Source organism: Podarcis filfolensis (genome assembly GCF_964270895.1).
Source record: "Podarcis filfolensis genome assembly, chromosome: 8".
NCBI classification, from domain to species: Eukaryota; Metazoa; Chordata; class Lepidosauria; order Squamata; family Lacertidae; genus Podarcis; species Podarcis filfolensis.
The window spans coordinates 33,289,001-33,299,485 of record NC_139611.1 but is presented as its reverse complement, the minus strand read 5'-3'; the positions used below and the strand labels follow the sequence as shown (position 1 = coordinate 33,299,485).

The following is a 10,485-nucleotide window of genomic DNA, read 5'->3' as shown; positions in this document are numbered from 1 at the left end:
AGAGAGAGAAGCAGAGCAAGGTCACATTCCCCTATCCCAGCTCTCTGCAAAGGTAATCTGACAGGGTGACCATGGGTGACTCAGTGGATCTAAATAATCCATGCCATCCAAGAATGCTAGAAGCTGCCCCACCACAACTCTCTCCATCACCTTCTATTTGCAACTGGTTGGTACTTATTCCAGTCCAAGGAGTCCAGGGCTGGTTTCTTTAGGAGTGGTCACATGACCACCTCTTTCAAGGTTACAGAATGAAGTGTTAACCACACTCTAGACCAGGCATGGCCAAACTTGGCCCTCCAGCTGTTTTGGGACTACAACTCCCATCATTCCTAGCTAACAGGACCAGTGGTCAGGGATGATGGGAATTGTAGTCCCAAAACAGCTGGAGGGCCAAGTTTGGCCATGCAGTCTAGACCCAACCAGTCAAACCCCTACTAGAAGTAATAAGCCAAGAGGGACAAGAGGCCACGTGGTTGAGTGTCCAGCCACCAGCACATTGTCCATGTCAGCTGACTGCATAAGATGAAACTAATCCCACAATACATCACCCAGTTTTGTGTTGAGATATCAACAAAACTGGACTTGCAACTATTTGTCTCCCACATTATACTGCATGCGCTGAAGGCCGTTTCACACACGCACGCACCCCTTCATCATTTTATGTCAGGTGTGGCATACTTGCATGCATGAACCAGCCCCTACACCAGCGATAGGGAACCTGTGGCCCTCTGGATGCTGCTGGAGTGCAACTCCCGTCAGCTGCAGCAAGCATGGTCTATGGAGAGGGGTGATGGGAGTTGTAGTCCAGCATTGTTCAATTACTTAAAATGTGCCCCAAGAGTACATTCAATGAGCTCTTCCCTACTTCATCCTTACCCATACTGCACTTGGGTAATATCCTTCAGTGACATGACACACTGATGTGATTCCTAGGAGCCTTTCAAGAGCTTGTGTCAATGACATACAAACCCCAATATCCACCCTTTTCTCCATCTTTGCTTCCTGTCCCATCCCTGACAAACCTATATACTTGCACCTCCTTGCTGTCACACATGTCCACCCCAACTTTGTCTGGTCCCAAAAACCACCAATGAAGAAAATTGGCCTGTTCAGATCTACGATGTGGAGCTTCATTTGAGCCTAGACACATCAGGGCTCCCCTTTAGCACTCTCCAGGGTGCAGTCCTGGGACAGGAAAAGTTAAGACAGGGCCTCTGAGCATGTACAACGTTCTTTTACCTCACTGGCTGGTAATCCTAGCCAACCCCCTGGCCTTTATGTTGGGCAGGATCTCTCCTTTTAGGGAGATCACTGCAGCTGTCTGTCAGTCTCACTTTTTGCCCACCCAAGCACCCAGCCTCCTCCTGAGCACCAACACATGCAGTGCTGGATTACCCAATAGGCAGGCTAAGCACCTGTAAATCAAGGCTACCAAAAGAGATTTTAAAGACGAAAAAGAGTTTGACATTTGACTTTTTTTTTTAAAAAAAGGATCCAATCCAACATGGGAAAAATCAGAACTTTGTTAGACTTCCTTCCACTCCACACTTTTACCCCTATTGTTTTTTTCCGTTTTGATTACTTGCCCCCACTGAAAGCAGAAGGGGTCCTACTAACGTAGGTTAACAAAAATAGTATTTTATTTCACGGTTTTATTTCAAATTATATAAGGGGGGGAGGCACCATCACCTTCACGGTACCAGCTGAAGCTACCCCGTAGGATGGAGCTTCCCCGCCTGCTAAAGACCCTCTCCGACGGGGCACGATCGTTCTCTCCCACGTAGAGGTTGCAAGAAACCTCATTTTCCCCCACGCACCCACCCTCTCTCTCTGCCAGCGCACCCGGAGTTCGTGCGCCACTGCGCCAGGAGCACCGCCCCGTCGAAAAGCGCGCGGGGACACGGAGGGCGCCCTTTCCTGGGTCCCTATGCCCTGTCCACGCGGCTCCTTCCGTGCTCTCCTTACCTGTGCGGCCCCTGAGCGAGAGGCAGCGGACCCCCCTCTTTCCCCGCCAGACTTTGCCCAAGCGCGGGCGCCGTCCGTCCCCACCACCATCCGCCGCGCTCGCCATCTCTCGCTCCGTCTCTCCACCTGCTCCTGACCACCTAATCACCCGAAAGCCTCCGCCTTCGGGGAGGAGGGGGGCGCTGAAAGAGACGGACCGGGCACCCATTGGCTGGCGGCGAGCGCGCCCGCCTGCCATTGGCCGCGGGCGGCGCCAGCGCTGGGAGTGGCCGGCGCTGACGCCAGGCTCGGGTTGGTGGGGTGGGAGCGCGGCGCGGCGGCGCCTTTTGTGTGCTTCGGCGACGGCAGCGGCGGCGGCGGCGAGGAGCTTGCCTTGGCCGCTGCGAGCGAGGAAGAGAGCGAGCAGGCGGGCGGCGCTGGGGCTGGGCTGCGGCGCGCGCGCCCTTCTTCTCCCCCTCCCCTCCTTGCGCTATGCATTCGAGCGCTCCTGAGCCTTGCCAGGGGCTGCCGATGCCGCAGCTGCCGCCGCCGCCGCCGCTGCTTCTTCCAGCACGTCGAGGGGCTTGCGAGGAATAGAGACAGGCGGCCGGCTTAGGGGGCAGCCGGGCTCTCGGGAAGGCTCGAGAGAAGCCCGAGGCGGCTGGGGAAAAGAAGAGGAAAAGGAAGGAGGAGGGAGGATCAGGCTAAGGAGCCGCCGGTCCGTCCGCCCCTTCGGGGAAGCTGGATCTGCTGGCCGCCTAGCAGCGTTGTCCCTGCTGGGGGGATCGGAGGAGGCGGGCGAGACGAAGCGGCAGGTGGACCCGCCTGGGACGCGGCGGCGCGATGCTGGCGCTGGAGCTGCTGGGCTTGGCTTGGCTGGCCGGGGTGGCGATGGGGCAGAACGAGACGGAGCCCATCATCCTGGAGGGCAAGTGCCTGGTGGTGTGCGACTCCAACCCGGCCTCGGACCCGACGGGCACGGCGCTGGGCATCTCGGTGCGCTCGGGCAGCGCCAAGGTGGCCTTTTCGGCCATCCGCAGCACCAACCACGAGCCGTCGGAGATGAGCAACAGGACCATGATCATTTACTTCGACCAGGTGAGAGACATCGGAGGGCGTCGGTAGGGTTTTGCTCTTTGCTGATAAGGGAGTGTGAAAGGGGGTGTTCTCGGGGTGACTGCGTGGAGGGCATGAGTGGGTGTGGTAGAGGGAAGGGGCGCTGGCTTTGGAGCAATTGCCCCTCTTTCCATTCCCACCGCCCAAGAAAATACCCTCTGAGCGGTCCGCAGATCAATCCCGGGTGCATAGACGGTTGTAAGCCACCGTCTTTAGATGTTCCCCGAAGAGATTTCGAATTGCCCGTGGAAACTTTAGTGGGGGGGGCGCGTGATCGTGGGGTGGGGTAAGAGCTGTTACTGGCTGGGCGGGCTCCATGTTCTAGTAAGAAATCCGCAGGCGAGGAGGGACCGCGTGGCGTCTCCAGATGTGGTTCGCGGTCCAGATTCTAGGGAGAGGGACGGGTGTGTTTCTCACTCTAGAGTGCCTGCTTCCGTACCTCCTTAAAGAAAAAAAAACTTAATCTGGGCCGGCGACAGATGGCCACGTTTCCGGGGGGATCCATCCAGCCGCTGGCGTTTTCAATCTTTCTCCCTGATTTCTCACTCTGCTCTGCCTTTCCCTTGTAGGTACTAGTGAATATCGGACTGAACTTTGACTCTGAGCGGAGCACTTTCATCGCTCCCCGAAAGGGGATCTACGGCTTTAATTTTCACGTAGTCAAAGTGTACAACAGGCAAACCATCCAGGTCAGAGAATGCTGGTTTTGCTTGAGACACTTGCCCTTTGTGGCATGCAAGATTGTGTGAGCATCTGTGTGTATATGCCTGTGTCTTATTCCAACTGCTGCATGCATTATAAGGTGGGATAAGTTCCACGGAACTTAGCAGGGCTTACTTGGGAACAACATGCAGAGGATCAAGGCCTCCTGATCAAACTTTTAATACTGGGTTTTGTACAGAACCATGTGTCTATTTAGCTACCCAGACTAGCAGTAGCTCTGCAGGATTTGATATGGGGAGGGGGTCTTTTCCATCCTTACCTAAGGAACCTGGACCTTCTGCTTGCAAAGCGATGCTATGGCCCTCCCCATCTTCCAAATAACTTTCTTGTGTCTTTAAAATTCACAACGAAATGAAGTGGGACAAGGAAGGGGCAAATCCACCCCCCCCCCCGTGCATGCATAACAATTAAATCCAGAGGCACTCCCACAGCAAACAACAGAGAAAATACGATTCTATGTGATCGGCCATACAAAAATCTCACTGAGCATCAATGCCCTTCATAATCAGGGCCCAGGCTTCCAAACAAAATCCGGAATGCCACAATCAAAGTGAGCAAATCAGAATGTTTTCCCATCTCCCCATTCATGGCATTGATGCTACCAACCAAGGATGCAACCCAGAGCACGTTTGCTTGGAAATAAACCCCATGGAATAAAAGCAGGCTTGATTCCACATAATATGCCTAATGATCAGATTGCTTTAAAGAGTGCAAATCAAAAACAGTTTGGGTTTTTTTCCCTTCCATTTTCTGCCCCATCTTTCCTCCCAGCAGCTGAAGGCAGTGTACCTGGTTCTTCCACCACCACCTCACTGTTAATATTATCACAGCAACCCTGCAAGGTTGGTTTGCTGGCCCAAGGTCACCCAGGATGCGTCATGGCTAAGAAGGGATTTGAATCTGCATCCCATACAAACTTGTGCAGGATGATCAAACCTACTACCCCACACCAATAGCTTTCTTTTGATCTAATATTATGCTCCCCCCCTTGCATTCCACTCCCTTTGTGGTTTGTGACTGTCTGACTGTTTTAAGGATTAGGCTTAAAAATATGGAAAACCTGTACGTCTGAATTTAGACTAAACATGTAAAATTATTAATCCTGCAAAACATCTAAGTCACATTCAGTGGAGGGGGCCAAATTCTAATAATAAAAAAGGAGGTTGGGGATAAAAGCAAGTTCAGTAAACAAAGCTACTTCTGAAGACCAACTTATTTAATTTTCTAGATAGAGATATAAAGAATGGTTTTCTACCTTGCTCAGTTTAATACCCTCTTTAAAGTGTCATGTTGTGTGACTTGGGTGATTTTTTTTATTCCATTTGTACTTCAAAAATCCACATTCCTGCTTCTTCCCCCAATACTAACCGCTGCCCACATGCTACATAAAGTTTTATATGTCATAATCCTTACTTTACAACCTGTCAGTCTCACTGTAGTAATTTAGGATGGGGACTCGCTCACAGGGCTGAAATTGAAACCGTCTTTCTCCAATGGCTTGGGAGTCGCCTCTATCTTATTTATCCTAGAAGTACCTTATCAGGTGGGGGGTGGGATTGGCCTTTCTGCTGATGGGCTGGGCATTTTAGACCTTTCAGAAGTCTCAGCAGATCCGTTTGGGGGTTTATTAGCTGAATGAAGGTTGACAGAACAAGGAATCTCCCCCTCCCATGGGCCAACATGACTGAGTTATCTGGTTGCATGTTTCCCCAATATTACACTGCTCCCACTTTCATAACATCATGGGGATTGGTCTGAACGAGTCATCTGAACAAGGGCATTGCCTGTCCACAGGCTCTTATTGGTGTGGAGTAAAATGGGATATGGTATCCAACAGCCTGAATACTGTGCATTGATCACATTGGACTCCTAAACCATTTCTCTTAAACCGTTTATCAAAAATACATTTCTATTATTATTTTTTAGACTGTATTTGTCCATGTTTCTAGCTATAGGTCAAGATCTATGCCTGAATCTATTTTTGAATGACTTGGGTGATCCTTTGCAGTTTTCCCCTAGCCCTTTCTGAGTTCAGTGGATTTTAGGCCAACACATTTAGCCAAAAATATGTGTGCCGTACAGAAAACATAAGCTACTCATCGTATTTTGTGTAGTTACCCGCTTGGGTCCATTAATTCCAGTAGGTTTATTCTGGTAAGAGTAGGTGAGTCCGTGTATATGTAAAAGTGTGCAAATACATTTTTTTCCATTAGATCTACAATTTCTGCTTTAGAAAGCCCTAAGTGAGTCTTTGTGGCTAGCTGATTTCTACATCTATGGCTAGGACTGCTCTGTTTAAGGAGGAATGAAGGCGGGCTGCCCCACTTTCCTTTTGTGATGACCTCTCAGTTACTGTTTTTAGGCGGCTGAAGAGGCGTAGGGTGGTGGTGGTGAATTATGGCCTGGACAAAAAATTAGGAGAGCTGGGGGGGAGGGGGCCACCTCCTTCATAATTTGAGCCATGCTTTATTCTGTATAAATTTAGATCCACTCTTAAATCAGCTTCAAAAGCCATCAGTCACTGTCACAATGCCAAGATGGACAGCTGATCGATCTATGCTTTTATGTCCATCTCTAATTACTGGTGGCTGTGTTGTTTGCTGTGGTTGTATCTGAAGGAGCTGGATAAAACCCACTATCTCCCTTGCTTAGGCAGGCAGAAGGCTCCCGCTCTGTAGGATGCAGATTGGCTCTGTCAGGGATTCAGCATCTTTGCTGCTTCACAAATGGATAAGCTGCCCCCCTTGATGAACTTCAGAGATGCTAGCCAGAGCTTGAATGCCTTTATCTCTTTCTTCAGTCTCTGAGGTTTTGGGGGGAGGGCGGAGTGTGTGTCCAGTTTTCCTGAAGGACAAGCAGCCCCTCTTGAGAGGTGTGGGGAGAGAGAGAAGCATCCATCTGAAAGGGTTTCACCCTAGATTTTGAGCCATGCCCCATAAGCGCCCCAATTTTCCTCACAGGCAACTTGCCCTTAGATAATCAGATCTACATTTAATTTTTTTTAGAAACAATTGTGATTGTGGTGCTGTAATATATTTATTTGTTCACACAACGCTTTGAGGTCTCTCCAGGGTGTGTAGGCAAGCAGCATTTACATTTAAATATAGTAATATTTATAAAAAATGTTTGAGGGGGGGTTGCGAGGATAATTACAGCAGTGGTGAAAAGCAGAAGCACTCTCTACTGCTGAATCTTGAGGAGCACAATTAATCTGATCTGGCAGCAGAACGGACGGTACCTTTCCTTTTCTACAAAAAAAGAGAGAGAAGGAAATGGAACAATGCTATCTGGAGGTCATTCCTAGAAAGTTTGGGAGAGTGACATCATAACACACAGCTGCCAGCCCTTAGATCTGCATCCTTTTCATTTACCCACCCATTTTCCTTTGTGTCTTTGGCTGATATACATGGCTTATCCTATACGATTTCCTCATGCATTGAAGAAGCAAGGTTTCCTTCCATGCTTGTCATGACAATATAGTCTGGGATGCTATCGGAAACATTCTGGCTAATACCTCGCCCCCCCCCCCCGCAATCTCATGCAATGCTACTCAGAAGGAAGTCCCATTGAGCTCCCGTCCCATTGAATGCCTACGATTTTGCAGCCTCAGGCTGGAATCTGATGCATACTTTCTTGGGAGTAAGCCCTACTGAACACAGTGGGACACCTCTGAGTAAACCTGCATGGGATTGGGCTGCTGATGTTCACTTGTTGCAACCCTGTGAAAGAAAGAGGGAAAGAAAGAGAAAGAAATTCTAATAAACAATGAATGGAGGGAGGGGAAATTCATTTCACCAGGTGCTTCCAATTGGAAAAAAAAACCCTGCCAGCCATTTCTGTGAATTTGCCTGCTGCCTCCTCTTCCTTTCATTGATGGGGACTTTGTCTTTCACTTGCTTTTCAGGTGAGCCTGATGCTGAATGGGTGGCCAGTGATTTCCGCCTTTGCCGGGGACCAGGATGTCACCCGCGAAGCCGCCAGCAACGGGGTCCTGATCCAGATGGAGAAAGGAGACAGAGCTTATTTGAAACTGGAGAGAGGAAACTTAATGGGGGGTTGGAAATATTCAACCTTCTCTGGATTTCTAGTATTCCCTCTTTAAACAACTTGCCGACTGGCTGAGGAAGGGAGGAAGGAGCGAGTCTTTCAGCACTGCTTACCAATCCCTGAATTTGTAGCTGGATAGAAGGAATCTCAGACAGCAAAAAGCTTCTGGATACTATCGACATAACTGCAGAAGTTAAACCCTTAACTTAGGTTTGTGTGCATTGCTCTGAAGATCTCTGTAATGGCGCAGCCGGACAACAGAAGACGCTTGAATTCATCCTCCTTCAATAATTATTTCTCTTTTCTCTCTCCCATTTTGCAAACCAAATTATGTTACATCTCAATTTAACTGATATTATTAGCTACCATTGTACCCCATCCACTGCCCCCCGCAAGCTCCTACATGGTACCTACTTCACACATCCTTTTTACAGCCAATTTGGGTTTGTTTTTAACATTATATATCTCTATTTTTTACTCTTTCCCTGAGTTTTAAAAAAAAAGTATTTTTGAATACATGGGTGCCATGGTTGAGAGGTGCAATGCAAACCCTGCTGTGATGCTACTAGTAAGGAAATCTGGGGAGGGTAGGACTATCAACACAAACTTATTCTAGCCAAATCCTGATTTTCACTATTTCTATGTAATTCTGAGTGATTGTGGAATTTTCAGGCTGCTCGATGTTTTGATGCTTGTTTTTCGCTCTTGTAAATTTGTGGCCCAACTACATGCCGGAAAGTATATTGAACTTTTACTAATTAATCTGTAAGATAAAAACCAGAAAAGAAGTGTGGATATTGACATAATTTAATTTAGGCTTTAGGTTTTGGGTTTTTTTAAAAGGTTTAAATGGGGTTTTTAATTTAATTTAATTTTCCTTAGATGAGAAACAAAGCAACTTGGTGTAGTTAACACAATCTTAACCAGATGTAGGAGGAGGAGAGAGATACCAACAAAAAAATGAAAGGGGGAGGGGGCAGAAATATGCAATTGCAGCCATTTGTTGCCATTTCCACTTGTCTGTTCTGATTCTGAATATGAAACGGAAGAAAACGAAAGCACAGTCTTCAGAAACAAAGAGTGCAAATAGTCCCTTTTAGCAGTGTTCGAGTCCTTGTTCTTCCTCATAGTTTCATGTGCCGTTTTTAAAAGTTGGGGCTCATGTGCCAATTTCAGTAACTACTCTCTCAGTTTAACAATACTGCTCTATTGGCACAAGTTCCTCAAGGTAGGAGGAAGAGGAGGAGGAGAGCCCCACCCTGAACAGTCGCCAAGAAAATGCCCACAAAATTCTCCCCTCTGTTCTCTTTACCATTGTTATGTATTACATTCTCTCAATCAAATTACGTTTTATAAAGCTGTCTTGCTTTCAAAGGAAGAGAGGAAAGAAACCCCCCTTACAAGGTATACCTAAAATGCTAGTATTATTATTTGCTAGTAATATTTTGTTTACAGTCTTTCAGAAATGTAAATGCTATAATTTTGCAGCACTCTAAAGAGAACTACTACTTTTATTATCAAGGTAAAGTAAAATACTTTTGATTGTAATCAAAACATAATGTGAAATAAAACCAGTGGAATAAACAAATGGATTTATTGGGGTGTAGAGAGCCCTCCTGCCCCCGACTCTTGTTCACAAAAAATAATAACACAGGTCGGACTCGGAGGTTAACTAGACATCTATAAATCAAAACAATAGCTGGATATAAACAGCCAATTTCTCAATTTGGAGCCATAATGTGGAGACCGGCTGCCACAGAGTTAAAATGTAATGGCTCCCCCCCCTCTCCTTCCCCAAACCTGGGTTCCAAGAAGGAATTTAATTAGCTCCTAGGGGGGCAGTTAATTCTGGCTTAATAAGCAATGCTTTATTTTATGCTCGATGGAGGGTGATGTGTGGATGTGTCCTTGTTAATAGTTCCATACAGCAAACAGAGATGCCAGTCTTTTGAAAAGCCTGTGGGAAAATGGGATGGGAACAAAAGAGGAAGGTGAGTTTTGTTCATTGGGCACACAGGTTGAAAGCTATCAGGGAATCCTTTGATACAGTTGAGAAGTGGAACTGCAGCCTGAAAGGGGAGCTGGTCAATTTCCACCAGGGCAGGGAGACGGAGAGGGTAAGGGTTCACATGAGAGCTGCTATAGGGAGGTGGTTGGGCTCCAGCAACGCAAGAAGTCCCAGTTTCAAATTATGCCTCTGCCTGCCACAAAACCACTCAGGTGCTCTTAGACAAATTCCTTTGCTTTAGGTTCCCACCTGCACTATAAAACGTAAGCAATGCTAACCTGCCCGGGGGTGTGTGTGTGTGTGTAGCAAAACAGCAACATTTTGTGGCACCGTAAACACTTGATTTTATTATGACAGAAGCATCTTTTCAGGATGACTGAGGGCATGAATGTGTAATGCTTTCAAGACTTCACAAGTCCTAGATTTGATGGTGAAAAGTCCATTGAGCATTCCCTGTTTCAGACAGACAAACAGGGTGACGTAGGAAGGGGTGATTGATTCAGGGTGGTTGCAGAGCAAATCCCCCAAAATACATCCTGAACCCCTATTTTCCAAATCTCCCTGCCCCAAGCTTGTATATGCTTCTCTGCCAGGAGAGAAATGCAGGTGTGTTTGAGTACTAGGAAAATTGGAACTGGGTGCATGGA

The 10,485-nt window shown here is 47.6% G+C and overlaps 1 protein-coding gene across 1 annotated transcript; it reads left to right on the top strand.

Annotated features, from left to right (window-relative positions):
* The first annotated feature begins 2,300 nt into the window (after positions 1–2,300).
* CBLN1 (cerebellin 1 precursor) lies at positions 2,301–9,436 on the top strand. The gene is made up of 3 exons (XM_083628287.1): positions 2,301–3,042; positions 3,630–3,749; positions 7,688–9,436. Exons 1-3 carry the CDS (start codon positions 2,788–2,790, stop codon positions 7,883–7,885), a joined length of 573 nt encoding a protein of 190 aa, XP_083484413.1. The 5' UTR covers positions 2,301–2,787; the 3' UTR covers positions 7,886–9,436.
* The last annotated feature ends 1,049 nt before the right edge of the window (positions 9,437–10,485 follow it).